Raw genomic sequence first — 18,134 nt, forward strand, 5'->3', positions numbered from 1 at the left:
TATCCATGATAGGAGATAACCACTGTGACACTTTACTAATCCCAGAGATCTGAGGTTATTTCTACTAGCTGGTTTTATTTTATTTTATTTTTATTTATTTTTGTATTGAGACAGAGTCTCAGTCTGTTGCCCAGGCTGGAGTGCAGTGGCACAATCTCGGCTCACTACAACCTCCACCACCCAGGTTCAAGTGATTCTCCTGCCTCAGCCTCCTGAGTAGCTGGGATTACAGGCTTGCACCTCTACGCCTGACTAATTTTTGTATTATTAGTAGAGACAGGGTTTCACCATGTTGGCCAGGCTGGTCTCAAACTCATGACCTCAGGTTATCCGCCCACCTCGGCCCCCCAAAGTGCTGGGATTACAGACATGAGCCACCATGCCCAGCCTCTACTAGCTGATTTTAAATCAGAGTAAGAGAAGTGATGCTTATTTATATGTACCTTTTCTCCAATTCCTTCTCACTAACACTGAGAGGAACAGAGAATTGTCAGAATAGTAACTATTGTGATAATGGTATGCAGCACTCATTCAGCACTTACTGTTACCTGGCACTGTGTCAGGGACTAGACATTATTTTATTTATCCTTCTAGTATTTCCCCCATTTTCAGAAGGGAACCAGAAGCTTAAGATTACACAGCTAGTAGGCAATAGAGCTGGAATTGAGCCCCTATCTGACTCTAGCTAGTGCCCTTAATTACTATTGTAAATGGCTAGGAATCGTATTTGTGAGGATTTGGTAGGTTTGGAAAAGGACTTTCTTAATCCTGATATTCAGAATTGTCCTAAAACTTACATAAAAGCCTAACCTAGCTTTTACTGTATTGTTAGGCTTCAGGGATACTATGTGACCTGTAATATATACAAATTTTTAACAAGTGGCCCATGTTTTAACAGGTTTGGCCAGCCCTTCTTATAAGCTTCCTTTGTGCCAAATTTTCATTGTTTTTTGAAATCACCAAACCATGTTACTAATGTTGTGTTTTGGTTTGTTTTACAGTGATCCTTTTCTGTATGGCTGCCCTAATATTTCCAATAGGATTTTACATCAATGAAGTCGGAGGTCAACCTTATAAATTACCCAACAACACAGTAGTTGGGTCATCATATGTACTTTTTGTCTTATCAATTTTCTTTACAATAGTAGGACTTCTATTTGCTGGCAAAGTTTGTTTACCAGGCTGATGAATGTCTAAATTGCTTGACTCTTATTATTTTTTATTTTATTTTTTTATTTTTGGAGGGTGGAGAGGACAAAGGCGAGGCATCTGAGCAGGCCTCTCATGGGAAGATGCTCAGATGAAACTGATGCTGAGAAGGAAAAAAAAAATGCTTTGATTTGTTCTCACTATGCACTTTGGATTTAAAAAAAAAAAAAGGAGAGCCTTTTCCATAACCAAATACAGACAATATTGACTAAATCTCCTGAGCATATTCAGGCAGTCAGGTCTGCACTGTGATAGCAACCTAGAGAAGGAGAATGCTTTATACCGAAAAGCATGTGGCCCTTTGTGACTCTGTTGTTCCGTTTTTAATGTCTAATGATTCATTAGAGGAAAAAAAAAAAAAAAGTCTAAGTATTTATGTGTCATGGTGGACCAGAGGGATGCAAGAGAAGTTCATGTGGGGCTGGCCTCACCTCCTAAGAAATTAGTGTTCACAACTTCCTTGTAATAGTATGAGCCTTTGGCACCAGAATGGATTGCCGTTGCATTACTGCACCAAGAAGCCAATAGATCAAAACTTGTTTGCTAAAATGTATGTAAAAATTCTGAAATTCCCTCTCTCTGTGTACAAAAAAAAAAAAAAATCAAACACTAAGACACATGTTTTGGGTGGGTGGGTGGGGGAAATCTTCCTTATATTTATATAAATATATATAATATATATATTTTGCTGATGCAGTATACAGTGTGTATATATATGTGTGTGTGTGTGTGTGTATGTGTGTGTAAATTTATATACACACACATGCAAACAGTTCCTGGAAGAGAATTCTGAATGCTTTGCTAGCAAAACACTGTGGTGTGCAAACCTAGAACCCAATAGAAAAAAAAGCCATTTATCTGAAGGCTGCATAGTGGAGAGAGTCTTCAGTTTACCTCATTCTTTGTAGCAGCCCTTGATTTTAACAGGTTTTTGTAATAGGTACAGATAATCCCATACCTTTCTAGGTGCGATTTTAAGTTAAGCTAAAAATTATTTGTAGGGTTAATTTATTTGTATATGATAGTAGAAGGTAAGATCATGTCAAACCTTATAATTTGGGGAATCTGACACTATTTAAATTATTGGCAACTGTTGTCTATTGTACAGAGATTCTTTTTCTACTGGCTCAGTCTGTTACATTAATAATGCATTTTATATGTTCAGGCACACTTTACATAAATACAAAGTTCGCTAGTAAATATCTGGCTATTTTGGCTATTTACAACACTAATTTCATTATTTTTATCTGTAAGCATTATTAATACATCTTTACCAAAACCTGAGCAATACAATATTTTCTTTATATGTTATATGCCTTTATTTGCTAAAAGCTAATATTTTTGCATTTACTTTAAAGGGCTGTACTAAACCCACAGCTTTAAGTTCTTCCCTAAAAGAAGCATTGCAGCTAACCCTTGAACTCACAGTTTTAAAATACAGTATTTCTCTTCTCCACATCTCCATGCCTTCGCATCAATGCTTGTTTTTCCTGGTGAACACTATAGATAATCTCCTGTTTGAAATGTGGGACAGGGTGTTTCATGGCAGTGGAGCTAAGTTTCTCCTCTTTATAGTGAACTGGTGACCCAAATGTCCCTGTCATTTATAGTGAACTGATGACCCAAATGACTCCCTGTCAGTAGAGTCCCGTGTGGCCCATGCTTCACACAAGCAGAAATGAATGCACTGTTTTTAAGGCTAGATTATCAGTTCTAGAATGATTACTTCAAAGATGGGAGCTACCTCCTCAGATATTCACACTATGAAATGGAGGTGCTTGATGTGTTTCACACTGGCTTGTTTGACAGTCTTCTATCTTACTGTTAATTCAGCAGTATTTTATTGTGAAAGAAAACCCCAGTGTTTGAGCTCACTCAGGAATTGGGGAGAGAGATGGACCACCACTGTGGTGCATTTCTTAAGTGTTCTGGGAGAATGTCATACTTTTCCTTCCCAGAGTAAAAGAAACCTTTGGGAGATCCTGAGGGAGACTGTTTCTCCCCAAGTATGATGATGTCTAGTCAAGTCTTAAGAATACCACTGGACATGTTCTATGGACATTTGGGATTGCAGTTGCTATTCTTATTTGATTGGTCCTCAGTCAAATGGATCACTTTGAAGGAAAGCTTTGGTTGTCACCGTTATATACCACTGAGATAAAGTGTTAGCAAAGTATGGTTCAAATTAACTTATGACATGACCAAGAGCTTTTCTCTTCCAAAAGATGAATTGTATTGTAAATAGTTTCTCAAAATATTTTTAACTGGATCATGAGCATGGGGAGAGAAAGTTTCTCAGCTGCTAAGAATTTCCCCACTGTTTACTTCTTTCACTTATGGTGGTATTGCATTTAAGATTACAAAATTTAAGGTTTTATTTGTATCTATTACCCAAACCATTAAATTGTCTTTAATTTCATTGTTGTCTTGGAGGTCCAGTGCATACAGGGCTGATGGGGGAAAACTCCCTCTAGCCAGTCAGCACTCTAACCCAGGATTAAACCATCCCATCAAGTAGTATGTGAAGTCAAGTCTTCGTACTCTTGCAGACCAGACATTGAAATGGATTCATTCATATAGATTTCTATAAATCCTATAAGTGAAAAGATAGACAACTGTCAGCAGTTGCTTTTAAAAAAGGTCACTATAATAAGTACTATGTAGTACAGTATTAATTTATAGCAGGAAATCATATCTTGTAAACTGTATATAAAACACTGTTTTATGGTGCAATCATTTGTCAAACTTTTGTCTGTTTCATTGTTTTTAGAGTGTGTGCATTCTTCTCATACCTAAGAATATCACTGTAAAATCTGCTGAAAACTATTTTTAGGTTTTATTTGCACAAGACTGAATTAGTTTGAAATTTTTGGAAGCTCCTATTGAACATACCCAAACATCTGTAAACATGAAAAATCTTCAATTTATTAAAAGCAAACATTTCAGTATGATTCTTTCCAAAGGTAATCCATGTTCTATGTTGTTAATGTGTGTATGTAATTTTTCTGACTCTTCCACCTCTTATAAACCTATTTTCTGTTTCATTTGTTTTGTTTTTGAAGGATGGCTCTTTTTTCTTTTTAATGTTCTAGATGACCAAAACACTATTGGTTTTTACCCTTTTGCCTAAAGCTTTGATATCCCCACTTGATGTTCTGTGAATTCACTGTTTAATCTATTAAGTGAAATAATAAATAGTCCTGGTGACAAACAATCTGTTGATTTAGAGGAAAGGCCCTGAAAAATACAGTATTGGAAACTAACTTTGCATATGCTGTTAGCTATTATTTTGCATCATGGGCTTCATGGGAAGAACATGTTGCATTTATTTTGTCTTTATTAAAAGACTACTAGCCACAAGTTACTCTGATTATAGTAACTGTTTTATCAACCCACTTCATCTTTAAAAAATTAAATTTACATTCACAATTCAAAACAGTAAGCTGTCTTTCAGAAAATTTTTGAAGGATAAAAACATGAAGGAAAAAAGTGGCCCGTGTAGGTAGGATTCCCTACACAGGACTTTTAGTTGTATCACCTCAAGAGATTTTGAAGTTTGTGATCAAGGTCTGTATATTATCCCAAACTTTATTAAGAATTGTTTTCTAATTGGTTATAACATTTTTCAATTAATAGTTTCAAAACAAATTGTTAATACAACTGTATAAAATGAACATAATTTTCCTCACTTGTATTTTTGTTATTGAGCAAGTTTATCAAAATAAATTGTCTACTAAAGAAACTAAAAAGGCTTCTATTACTTTGAAATAAGCTTCATTTAAAAAATTGATTTCTTATGGAGGTTTCACATATTCACAAGTGCCACTTCCATGCCTTTTGGGTTGGTTTTTTGTTGTTGGCATTGGGGGGTGAGGGCAGTCTTTCCCTATCTTCTTCCACTCCCACTCTTTGCTCACCGCTAGAGAAGAGATGCCATTAATATTCCAGGACGTGGATTAGGCCATGATTACCCAAGAGTCACTCAGCAATAAAAGACCACATACATGTGGCTTTCCCTTCTGCGTCATGCTTCCATGAGCTAGGAGAGAGAAACCAAGCCAAAGCCCTCAAGCCAACTATCTTTCTCTTCTTTCTTCCTTGCACATAGACCCAAGTCCATCTTTGCTTCAGTCTTCTGTTTCTACTTTACTCCAGGCCAAAAGATCTTAGCTTTTAAAATCTTAAAGTATGGGCTGGAGGAGCAAATACAGAGGCCTTTAGGCCCTGTCACAGCTTAACTATAGCTCTCTCTGGGGGTGTCAAGATTAGCCCAACCGAATAATAATAATAAAATATTTACAGTTTGCTGCTGATTCTTCCTTGTGTGGCCTTTTGAGGAGCCTCCTGGGGAATTGGAGGATTAAGACATGGTAAGATTTAGATGTTCTTGGGTTCTAAGATTGAGGGCTTTCCTTGGAGGTGAGACTTGAAATACTATGTCTGGGAAAGTTCCAGGCAAACTAGGATGAGTTGGTCACCCTACCCTATCTTCACATCATCTAAATCTTCTCCTGATTTGTAACACAGATTAGAGGTTTTTGGGGGGTTATTTTCTATAAACATTAATGAATAGGTCAATTGGAAATTGTAATGGTAGATTTATGCTGAGCTGCTATGGTGGAGGGGACACTTTTTCTATTTGGTAATACCTTAGGAAAAGGTAACACAGTGGCTTTGAAAACAACATGGGTTCAAAAATACTTTATTTTGACTTATTCTTCTATCATCTCTATTCTAGCCACTATGAGAAGATTATAGGAAAAACACCAAGACTAGAGGACTCTGGGTTCCTTTTATGCAAAGTCAACTCTTCTGGGTCACAGTTACCCAGCAACAAAAATAAAGGTAGTTATTTATAAATGGTATTAAAGATAGAAAGCACAATGTATATTTTTTAAGAGTTTTGGTTCTTTTCCCAGGAGAAGAAAACACTGTGGGTTGGTATTTTCAAGCACATTCAAGGGTTTTACAAATCAGCCCCAGTTCCAGTCACACACAATCTAAGACCACCCAAGATAACATTTCAAGAAGAGATTTTTCACAAGACTATAAAATTTCAGTGCTGGATGAAATGTCAAAGAGCATGTCCAGTGTTTTCACTTTCCAGGTGAGGAAATCGAGGCCTCAGACTTTTCCAAAGTCACTCAACTAGATATCAGCAGAGCACTCGTCTTTGACATGTGGGCCTTGGACTTAAGACCAACATTCATATTCTCTAGCCATTGAACCAGTCTTCCTTCAACTGGTCTCCATTCACTCTGATCCATCCAAATCAATTCTGCCAAGATACTCGTAACACAAAAGAAAGCATATTATTTCCATGTTCACATTTCTGTCATTCCCATTGTCTACAGAATGAAATCCAAACTCCTTTAGCATAGCTTTGACAAGCTTTCGTGATCTGGCTTCAAGCTCTCTGTTCAGTCATTTCCCACCTCTCTCTCTCGTCACTTCTTACTGACAACCAGCCTGTTCTCCATTCTACATTCACTACAACCTGCTCCCTGCCCCGGTTGTGTCTGTACCACCTCCTCTCAGTTTTAAAGCCCTCCCATATTTGAAATATATCTAATCTTTTGTGCTTTGTGTCTCTTTTTCTTATGCTTCTGTAACAGAACTTGCTAAACAGGCATAGACTGCCTGGATTAAATCTCAATTCCACCATTCCAGTTGTGTGACCCTTAGTAAATCATGTAACTTACGTGAGCCTTGGTTTTTTCATCTGTAGAATGGGACTAATAATATTACCCACTTAATGGGGCTATTGTTGGTTTAAAGGAGATAAAGTTCCAAGCACATAGTAAGCATTCAAATGTTAGTTGCTGATATTGTCATTAGTAAGTGCTTTTGTATAACTATATAAGCTCTTGAATGCAAAGAGTATGGCTTCCTCATTGTGTACTCACTAGAAACCTGGCACAGTGCTTTACACACTGAATTATGAAAATTAAAGTTGGGGCTAGGTGATAAAGAAAAATTATGAAACCATATTTCCTGGAGATTTGAAACACAGAGTCATCAATCTGCCAGGTTTGTTTCAGTGAACTTCCTCCTGAAGGCAGATGCTTGCCTAAATCAGCCTTTATAAGGATGGTTACTTTATTAATAAGTATTTGGCTATATAATATATCAGTTCCATTGATCTCCTTAGAATTTCCCCATGGACTCCAGATCCTTTACTACTGAACTCACAGGGCTGTAACACTGATACTATACAGAGAGGACCAGGACGATGCCATCACCCCGTTTATCCTGAGTGAACTCTCCGGAGGCCTCTTCAAGCTTGTGGGTTCTCTGCTGTCTTGAAGCCATCCATCCATTTGATAGGTTTTGCAAAGACTTGGTCCTGCCAAGATGGTTTTAATCATTTCTGCTAAAAGGAATGGACTCGAGGATTTGATCTCATTTTAGATGCAGTTGTCCTCACTTGGCCATTTTACAGCACTTTAGTAAATATGGCCAGTGTATTTGGTCACTATTAAATCAATCCCCATTCATTATCTGTCAGGGCAACTCAGTGAACTAAATACTATGTTCTGACCTCTGGCACTCTTTCTCATGTTGTTTAAATATTTAATATTGTCTAAGGCAATTCAAGTATTTTCTTAAATAAAAAATATGAAAACTCACTCTTTTCCATTCCTTTGTTTTCTATGACAAATGCAAAGAAGTTGAAGAACCAAAATCCTTTCCATTTTCCATAATAAATTGCTCTTTAAAAACTCACATATCTAAGAAGGCTTTTGACTACCTCATCTTCTAAATGTTTTACTAAGATAGGTAGTAAGCAGCAAAATGAACTTATTTGGTGCAGTCCCACCCTTACATGCACCACTCCAATACTTTACCTAATTTCTGCCTTCAGGGTTATCAGTAACTTTTTCCTGCCTTATGTGCTATTGTGGAGAAAGAAATTATGACCTTGAACCGGGACACAAATTTTCTTTTTACAATAACATGTATCTGTAGATTTTTTTAAAAAACACAAAAATAATATAGGAAACAAAAAGTTCCCTCCTCCACAATCCACCTTCCAGAGATAACCATTGTTAACAGTTTGTTGGGTATTTTAACAGACATTTTACTGATCAGTTTAACAAAAGCAAGATATTATCTATACCTGCCACTGCTTTTTTTTTTTGAGACAGGGTCTTGCTCTGTCACCCAGACTGGAGTAAGTGCAATGGCACAATCCTAGCTCACTGCAGCCTCAAATTCCTGGGCTCAAGCGATTCACCCACCTCAGCCTCCCAAGTAGCTGGGACTACAGGTGCATGCCACCACGGCCTGCTAATTTAAAAAAAAATTTTTTTTTGTAGAGATGGGGGTCTCAGTATGTTGACCAGGGTCGTCTCCCAGTCTCCTCCTACCTTGGCCTCCCAAAGTGCTGGGAGCCACCATGCATGCCCTGTGGCTTTCTTTTTTGACTGAATTTGTGATGTAGATTTTTCTATGTCAGTAAATATAGAGCTTCCTCATTTTAAATGCATAGTATTCCATTTGATACATACCAAATATGTGTCTTCCCATTTTGATGTACATGAGGTTGCTTCCAGATTTTTGTTATTGCAGATAATGCTGCTGTGAACTTAGGCCATGGATAACAAAAACTTCTCAAATGTCATAATAACCTGACATTCTAACTGAAGCGTATCAACTATTAAAGGAATTCCTATTTTCAAAAGCACTGTGGTTAAATAATAATGGCATTCTCTACGTTTAGAGAAGGAAACTAACAGTAAATTCATGTGTTATGTGCTTTCCCATATGTCATCTTAATCCTCTACCTGTGAAGTACAGGGTGGTGTTTTATAGACTACAAAACCAAGGATCAAAAGGCTGAACACCTTACTCCAGGTTCTGTAACTAGCAACTGGTGAATCTGGGTTTCACAGCCAGGCTCCCTGACTTCAGATCTAGGACTCCTGCTGTCCTGCATTGCCAGTGTGGCTGATCTAAAGGGAATAAAAATAACTTGTCCCGCTTGCATGATTCCTTGGCTCAAACATGAGCAGCTAAATCTATGGTTTGCTTCTTCTGGATGTGGAATGCAAACAACCATAAAAGGTGGTCCCTATTTAGAAACACTTTCCACTTTGTTGAGAGAAAAAAAAAAAAAGTAAGAAAAACCTCCCACTTATTAAGTTGTTTGTGTCAAATCTTCCATCATTCCCCTCTCATTGTTGAGCTTTCTCTTTGTAATCATTGTTCACTGGGTTTTGGGTTTGGTTTGGTTTTTGGCTGCTCACTGCAGCCTCGACCTCCTGGGCCACCATCTTCCCACCTCAGCTTCCCAAGTAGCTGGGACCACAGGCACGCACCACCATTTCTGGCTAATTTTAAAATTTTTTGTAGAGATGGGGTCTCACTTTGTTGCCCAGACTGGTCCTGAACACCTGGCCTCAAGCAGTCCTCCAGCCTCGACCTCCAAAGGTGCTGGGATTACAGGCATGAGCCACCATGCCCCAGCCTGTTGGTATTTTATAGTGCCGACTTCCTTGACGGATGAAGCTAGATGAGGGCATTGATTTTACTGGGGCCCTTTCAGGATTCCAGCACCCAGGGAAATTTTCCCAAACCAGCTGCTCCTCAGCCCTACTCCCAAAGCACTTAAAACTCAACTGGATCCCTTCTACTGGACTGGTAGGAATTTACTGGTTATTGGAGTACTCTAAGTTGTGCAGAGGTTCGTGGTTCAAACATTTGGAAGTCCCTCACCCCACCCCACCCCCCGCCGCCACCCACTAGTTGATCATCTGTCTACATGTTACTGCTGAGACATCAGTTGTCCCAGGCTAAATGAGGCAATAGTTTTACTGTGTTCGTCTCACACTTGGGGAATGACAAACTTTGGTGAGCTAGGAACTCCTGTGTCTGTGGACTCTTCCCTGAATGCACCAAGGACCCACTTTCTCTTAGATATTGCCATCTTACCAAAGTATTGCCACCAAACATGGAACAAGTTTCTACTCCCTCTGATTTTTAGATCTCTGATTTTTTTTTTTTAATCTGTCTGGGAGAATATCATCTCCCCTTTGGCTTTCCTGAGAGGCATGTTTGCCTAATACCATGGTCCCTTTGGTTTCAAAAAAAAAGGCTCTTTCTTTTTGGAAAATCGTTCCTTTCCTACCTTCGGGCCATGTGGTTTCATGGGGCCAATTTCACGTTCTGGCTTCAGAGCTCGACAGAAGCCAGACTTGGCCAGAGGCATGGTGACAGATTCAGAAATTAGCATGGCATGTGACTAGCCTGGGACTTTGCTGGAATAGAGTTGCTAAGTTGTAAGGAAAAGTTTGGTACTGCTGGCAGCCACACCTGAAGAGCCTCCTGATCAAGCCATCCTAGAAGAAAGGAAGCTGAGAAAGGAAGACAGTTCTGTTAACATCACTTTAGCTTTTGGATCAAGTCATCCCTGAAGCCAGAACTATCCCTGGATTCTTGTGTTATTTAAGCAAATAAATTCTTTTTTTTCCTTAAACCAGTTTGAGTTGGGTTTCTGTCTCTTTTAACTGAAATAAGCTTTACACTCCCACTTTCCTCATGACATTAAACACATTCCTCACCTCCCCTGCTTTGGCATGTCACTTTAATCTTTTCGTTAGCTTAGGCTTTTACAAAAGACAGAAAAAACAGTTACTTCAGGCTACTGCTTCTCAACACAACCCAAAGCACCTGCTCCTGGTTTGAAATGGGGGAAAGAAAGAAAACAAAACAAATTAATATCTGAAATATATATCCCACCATATTCCTGGATGGGACCACGCTAGAGCTCCTAAATAAAAGACCAGAGATGAGCTGACCCTGATCCATTTCCAAGAGCCTAAGGTAGGAGAAATGTCTGTTGTGCTCTGATGCTTTCCATGGATGCCATCATGATCTGCATCCCGAAGGGAGCCAAGAAAGATGGTACCCACACAGCTTTCCTCTTGATGAGTCATACAGTCTGAAAGCCTTACTCTGCTTTATCCACCTGGCAGAGATCTATTCAGAATGTGTGTTGTGTAGGCTCAAGTACAAGAAAGCAGGAACAAAGAGTTTCCAGTGTTGGACTTTACTTCTATGCACAGTGTTGAAAACCCATGTATGCAGGAAGCAAAGAAAGGTGTGAGGGTGGTAGACGACCTGCTTGGGGCTCCCGTGCCTAAAAAAAAAAAAAATGTTGTCAAAATTAGCCAGCCCCTTCCACCCAAAATTTCCATCAAGATGGGCACAAGGACCCTCATCTCTTGTTCACCGAGTAGCCATTGGTTGCTCACAGCCACTTATGACCTTCTTACCTCTTTCTGATCTTCCTCATTTTCTGCCTTATTGGTGCTGGCCACATAACAAATGCCGTGGTCTTATACATGGTGCTCTCAACCCCGGTGACCAGTGGTTGATAAGCAGTTTCTATTTCGAGCACGTTGGTTGTTTCTGACCTGGCCTATAGGCATGGCTGCTGGGGTCAACATCTGAAAGGTGTTCCCTACCATATGATGACTACCACAAGTGGCATATGTTCTTTATTTTTGAGACAGGGTCTTGCTCTGTAGCCCAGGCTGGAGTGCAGTGGTGCGATCATAGCTCGCTGTAGCCTTGAACTCTTGGGCTCAAGCGATCCTCCCACCTCAGCCTTCCAAGTAGCTGGGACTACAGGCACAAGCCACTGTACCTGACTAATTTTTATTTTATTTTATTTTTGTAGAGACAGAGTCTCACTGTGTTGCCCAAGCTGATCTCAAATTCCTGGCCTCAAGCAATCCTCCCGCCTCAGCCTCCCAAAGTGCTGGGATTACAGACATGAGCCACCACCCAACCTCATGTTCTAACTGATAAAACTTACAAGTTTATAAAACTTATAAAATTCTCAGAAAGTGAAAACTGATTTGAGAAATGACCTGGATATGAAAAACTAAGTACAGATCCTTTAGCGACTTACAAGTTGGTTGACTTTGGTGACATCACTTTGTCTCTCTTGACCACTATAAAAGAAGGGTTTGGAGAGATTCCCAGCTATGGGCCAAGGACTAGTTACATCATAATCACCTGGGGCCATTGTTAAAAAGTCACATTCCCACACCTTTTCACAGTTCTGAATCAATCTGAATGGGAATGTTTTCTTAGCAAACAATCCAGGTGATTCTCATGGGCATCCGGGCTTAGGAACCACTGTGGCAGATGATCTGTTCTGATGCGAAGAGGTCACTGAGCTTGGCTGTGTTAGCCAGGTTTAGGTGGGGCTGGACCGGGTAGGGATAGGGGACTGTCTGACCTCTCCCAGGGACTGTGTTCAGGGAACCCAAGGGAATCTGAGAAGGAAGAGAAAGTTACCACCTTTGACACATGTGGCAGAGTTCTCTGGAACCTCTCCTCTGTTCCTACCACAGGAAGGCCACAGGCACCAGGGCTGTACTGGCCTAAACCATAGTTCTGTGCTGACTGAGAGGTTCTGAAATTAGAAAAGAGGTCTAAATCCTGCTTCCAGGTTTTTGTGAGGTGGAGAAAAGCAGAGTGACCTGGGAGAAGTGGTTATCAACAACACAGCTGGTGACTTCTTCCCTGGGGTGAGGAAGGTTTTCCCTTTCCCTGCCCCGAGCTGCAGTGGTGCAGTCTGTTACCTTGGAGACCAGCTAACACATTCCCGCAGGGCAAGCTTCGCTGCTGAGTTGCTTGGAGGAGCTTGGAGAAACCAGAGAAGTGAGATCCAGGAGAAGTAAGGCCCTGGAGTGCCAGGAGCCCTTCTCCCAAAGATGGAGAAATAAATGAAGAAATACAGGTGAGGGTGAGCATCACAAGGGTTGACAGGGGTGGTGAGAGGGTGTGGGGGAGGCCAGATACTAAGCTCTGGACTGAGTGAGAAGATCGAGGGAGCTTGGGGTGTGAAGTGTCCACTCCCTACATGCCGAGCATTGGGCTAAATGCTGGGGTGCCAGTAGACAAGGAAGTCATGGAGCCGGTCTAGGAGACAGGCCATGACAACTCCATATGACCAAGTGAAGGGGCAGCGACAGGAGGACTTCCACAGGAGGAGTGGTTTCCTCCCTGGGGACAGCAAATGGGATTCAGGAAAGACTCCTATTATTATTATTATTATTTTCACCCAATAATCAAGGTTCCCTCTCTCCCTTGGACCAAAATGCCATCTGCCATGGCCTGATTGTTCTTTTCCTCTCCTGCAATCACCTCCCAGGGTAATTCAGCTCACCTTTGCCTAAACTCTGGACCTGCTCTGAGTGCATTTATTCAACAAATGTTTTTTGAGCAGCTACTATGTTCTAAACTCTATTTTATGCAAAAATGTCCTAGCTGTGAACATTACTAAGTCCCGGCCCAAATGGATCTACTTCTAGTATGTTTATGTGGGAGGGGTGCGCGGGGGTTCAGACAGTAAATAACTAAATATATAGAAAATTTAAAACAAGTAGATAAGCAAATATATAGAATGTATTTACTTTTAAGTAAATAAGTGAATATATATAGTGAAATATGCTGTGGGGAAAGACAAAGCCAGGTGGAGGAGGTGCTGTTTGAGTTAAGGTACTCACAGAAGACCTCTCTAATATGATTTCATTTGAGCAAAGGCCTGAGGGAAAGGGCTGCGTCCTGTTCATGTCTATCTCCCCAGCACCCGTTCTCTCTGGCACGCAGTGAGCGCTCTGTAAATGTTCATGAAACACATGATTGTTTTCGTGTCATATGCTGAAGTGCTTGAAGATGCAGCCCATATTTTATGGTATTCTACATTTGTATAGTACTTCATATTTCACAAAGCAGTTCTACTTTCTCAATTTCATTTGATCCTCTTGATAACAGCATTGAAGTAGGCAGGTCAGTTACTGTTATCCCCATTCCATTCTAAAGATGAAGAAACCAAAGGTTCAGCACTTTTTTGTTTGTTCGTTTGTTTGAGACAGAGTCTCACTCCAACACCCAGGCTGGAGTGCAGCGATGCGATCACAGCTCACCGCAGCCTCAAACTCCTGGGCTCAAGTGACCTGCCCACCCCATCCTCCCTAGTAGCTGGGACTACAGGTGCGCACTGCCACGCCCAGCTAATTTTTGTATTTTTTTTTTTTTTAATATAGAGACGGGGTCTCGTTATGTTGGCTAGGCTACTCTCAAACTCCTGGCTCAAGCAATCTCCCTGCCTCAGCCTCCCAATGTGCTGGGATTGCAGGCATGAGCCATTGCACCCGGCCCCGTGCTCTTTCTGGAACACTATTTTGTTTTGTTATTTTTATGCAGTTCAACCCCTTCTCCATCAGCCTGCACCAGTCACCCCAGAATCTAGCCATGCAGTCCTCTGAATTCATTAAGAGCTGTTAATCACTGGCTGGAGAGAGGGAAGTGAGACACTATGGGGTGGCCAGTGTTCATGAGGCATTTCTATTTCAACAGTCTCTGCCATTAGAGTCTCCCAGGAAAGCTTGCTGACGTAAAGCCAGTTTTTTTTTTTTTTAAAGCATTGCCACAGTATCCTGGTGCTTCCCAGAAAACAAAGCATCCTCTGAATAAAAGATTAAAGACTTGAAAGAGAAAAGCAAGTTGCCAAACCATTATTAGGCTGTTTAATTTAATGATTTCACAAGAACACACACTCTAAGTTGCAACTTTATTCAGAGTCTCTCACTTGCTGTGTCTTAGCTGGTATTTTTTTGGTTGCAAATAACAGAAAGCTAAAGGAGCTAGCTGAAGCAAAAAAAAAAGGTAGAGAATTCTAAGAAACAGGGTATCTCATGGAACCCAAGAGCAGAAAGGTCTCACACGTGCCTGGGATATATAATTAGAAATTCAAGAACCAAGGCAGGTTGGGCGTGGTGGCTCACACCTGTAATCCCAGCACTTTGGGAGGCCAAGGCAAGTGGATCACCTGAGGTCAAGAGTTTGAGACCCCCCCGCCCGGCCAGCCGCCCCGTCCGGGAGGTGAGGGGTGCCTCTGCCCGGCTGCCCCTACTGGGAAGTGAAGAGCCCCTCTGCCCGGCCAGCCGCCCCGTCCAGGAGGGAGGTGGGGGGGTCAGCCCCCTGCCCGGCCAGCCGCCCCGTCCGGGAGGTGAGGGGCGCCTCTGCCCGGCCGCCCCTACTGGGAAGTGAGGAGCCCCTCTGCCCGGCCACCACCCCGTCTGGGAGGTGTGCCCAACAGCTCATTGAGAACGGGCCAGGATGACAATGGCGGCTTTGTGGAATAGAAAGGCGGGAAAGGTGGGGAAAACATTGAGAAATCGGATGGTTGCCGTGTCTGTGTAGAAAGAAGTAGACATGGGAGACTTTTCATTTTGTTCTGTACTAAGAAAAATTCTTCTGCCTTGGGATCCTGTTGATCTGTGACCTTACCCCCAACCCTGTGCTCTCTGAAACATGTGCTGTGTCCACTCAGGGTTAAATGGATTAAGGGCGGTGCAAGATGTGCTTTGTTAAACAGATGCTTGAAGGCAGCATGCTCGTTAAGAGTCATCACCACTCCCTAATCTCAAGTAACCAGGGACACAAACACTGCGGAAGGCCGCAGGGTCCTCTGCCTAGGAAAACCAGAGACCTTTGTTCACTTGTTTATCTGCTGACCTTCCCTCCACTATTGTCCCATGACCCTGCCAAATCCCCCTCTGTGAGAAACACCCAAGAATTATCAATTAAAAAAAAAATTAAAAAAAAAAAAAAAAAGAGTTTGAGACCGGCCTGGCCAACATGGTGAAACCCCGTCACTACAAAAAATACAAAAATTAGCTGGGCATGGTGGTGGGCGCCTCTTAATCCCAGCTATGTGGGAGGCTAAGGCAGGAGAATCACTGGAACCTGGGAGGTGGAGATTGCAGTGAGCCGAGATCATGCCACTGCACTCCAGCCTGGGTGACAAGAGCAAGACTCTGTCTCAAAAAAAAAAAAAAAAAAAAAAAAAAAACCAAGGGAGTCTTTCAACCTCCTGCCCCTTCACCTTCCCTTCTCAAAATATTTATCGAGTGTCTGCCAGTCCCTGCTCTTACATAACTTACAGTGTAAGGGGACAGACACACAAATTTTAAAAAATCCTTCTAATGAATGTATCGTTCCAAATTAAGATACCTGCCCTAAAAGAGCATGGTTCTATGAAAGTCTGTATAAAACAAAGGAAACTGAAATAGAATGGGATGCTGGAGATTTCCTGAAGGAAGTGATATTCGAGCTGAAATGTCAAGATGATTAGGGTAGGGGAGAAGAAGAACGTTCCAGAGCAAAGACAGCAGCACATGAAAAGTCCCTGTGGTTAAAGGAACTATAGAGAATTCCAGAAACTGGAAAGGGAGGCCCTTGTGGAACACAGAGGAGAGCAGTGGTGAAGTGGGAAATCTAGAGGGGTAGGTGGGAGCAGCCAGACCTTGAGAGTCCTCAGATGCCATCTGAAGGATCTCAGTCTTCATCCTAGAAATAGAGAAGGCTTTGATCAGTTTTAAGCAGGAGGGAGAAAAGGGGGTGTAACATTGGATTTGGGTGTGGATTTTTGTTTATTTTTTAGAGACAGAATCTCCCTCTATTGCCCAGGATTGAGTGCAGTGGCATGATCATAGCTCACTGCAGCCTTGAACTCCTGGGCTCAAGCGATCCTCCTGCCTCAGCCTCCCAAGTAGATGGGACTACAGGCACATACCACCACACCTGGCTAATTTATCTTTATTATGTTTATAGAGATGGGGTCTCGCTGGTTTGCCAAGGCTGGTCTTGAACTCCTGGCCTCAAGTGACCTCCTGCCTCAGCCTGCCTCCCAAAGTGCTGGGATTATAGGTGTGAGCTACCATGCCTGGCCCCTTGATTACTTTCTATTATCCTTTTAGTTCTTTCCGCACTTTCCACAATTTGTAATTATTTTATTTAGTTTTTTAATATCAGTCTCCCCCTCTAGAATATAAGCGCTGGGAGGACAAGGACAAAGTCTATCTTAGTGGTTCACAACTAGGGACAATTCTGCTGTCCATGAGACATTAAGCAATGTCTAGAGACATTTCTGGTTGTCACATTGGGAAAAAGTGAGGAGGGATGCTACTGATATCTAATAGGTAGAGGCCAGGATGCTGCTAAACATCCTGCAATGCATAGGACGGCCCCCACAGCAAAGAATGATCCGGTCCAAGAGTCAAAGTGTTGAAGTTGAGAAAGCTTTATCTTGTTCACCATTGTATCCTCAGCACCAAGCACAATGCCTGATACCTGGCAGGTGTTCAATAAGTATTTACTGAATGAATTAATTAAAGAAGAGTTGGCTGAGCACAGTGGCTCACTCTTATAATCCCATGACTTAGGGAGGCTGAGGAGGATCTCTTGAGGCCAGGAGTTCGAGGCTGCCATAAGTTATGTTAGCACCACATTACTTCAGCTTTGGTGACAGAGCAAGACCTTGTCAATAAAATTTTAAAAATGGCCGGGCGTGGTGACTCACATCTCTAATCCCAGCCTAGGTGGGAGGATCACTTGAGCCCAAGAGTTCGAGACCATCCAAAGCAACATAGTGAGACCCCCGTCTCTACAGTAAACAGAAAGATTAGCTGGGCATAGTGGCTTGTGCCTGTAGTCCCAGCTACTTGGGAGATTGAGGTGGGAGGATTGCTTGAGCCTGGGAGGTCAAGGCTACAGTGAGCCATGATTGGGCCACTGTACTCCAGCCTGGGCAACTAAGTGAGACCCTATCTCAAAAAAAATTAATTTAAACATGTAGAAAAAGAAGCATTGTGCTGAATATAGATACCCCCCAAAACTATTGTCTGTATGCCACATTTATCCTATTTTCTGGTATTCTTTTCTTCTTTAGGAAAATAAGCATTGGGTGTTTTGCAATGGCTACACAAACTAGTCATGTCTTCCATGGTCAAGAAAATATGTTTCTGGAAAACCAATGGTAAGCATAGTTGTCTGATTTTTTTTTTTTTTTTTTTTTTTTTTTTTTTTTTTGAGGCAGATTCTCGCACTGTCTCCCAGGCTGG

General features: G+C 41.6%; 2 protein-coding genes and 2 long non-coding RNA genes across 8 annotated transcripts in view; 3 read left to right on the top strand and 1 right to left on the bottom strand.

Moving 5' to 3' along the window:
- The window catches only part of MOSMO (modulator of smoothened), a 77,058-nt gene extending 72,123 nt beyond the window's left edge, over positions 1-4,935 (top strand). Inside the window, exon 3 of the mRNA XM_016928694.4 lies at positions 1,002-4,935. Within this exon, the coding sequence (XP_016784183.1) occupies positions 1,002-1,186 (185 nt within the window). The 3' untranslated portion in view covers positions 1,187-4,935. The remainder of the gene's footprint in view (positions 1-1,001) is intronic.
- On the bottom strand, positions 3,560-12,211 carry LOC134808742 (uncharacterized). Its single transcript, XR_010152309.1, has 3 exons — positions 12,128-12,211; positions 10,340-10,565; positions 3,560-3,802 (listed from the first exon to the last, which is right to left on the bottom strand). It is a non-coding gene; the product is annotated as an uncharacterized LOC134808742 (long non-coding RNA).
- On the top strand, positions 5,510-7,838 carry LOC134808743 (uncharacterized). Its single transcript, XR_010152310.1, has 3 exons — positions 5,510-5,579; positions 5,948-6,054; positions 7,361-7,838. It is a non-coding gene; the product is annotated as an uncharacterized LOC134808743 (long non-coding RNA).
- A 6-nt stretch (positions 12,212-12,217) lies between the features above and the next one.
- VWA3A (von Willebrand factor A domain containing 3A) overlaps positions 12,218-18,134 on the top strand; it is a 65,394-nt gene continuing 59,477 nt past the window's right edge. For 3 of the 5 annotated variants that reach the window (XM_054668973.2, XM_054668974.2, XM_054668975.2), the window contains exons 1-3: positions 12,334-12,752; positions 12,836-12,964; positions 17,963-18,049. In XM_054668973.2, the coding sequence (XP_054524948.1) occupies positions 12,951-12,964; positions 17,963-18,049 (101 nt within the window). In that variant the 5' untranslated portion in view covers positions 12,334-12,752; positions 12,836-12,950. The other 2 variants (XM_009430468.5, XM_063796824.1) reach the window with 2 other exon arrangements.

This window comes from Pan troglodytes, chromosome 18 (assembly GCF_028858775.2).
Source record: "Pan troglodytes isolate AG18354 chromosome 18, NHGRI_mPanTro3-v2.0_pri, whole genome shotgun sequence".
Lineage (NCBI taxonomy): Eukaryota > Metazoa > Chordata > Mammalia > Primates > Hominidae > Pan > Pan troglodytes.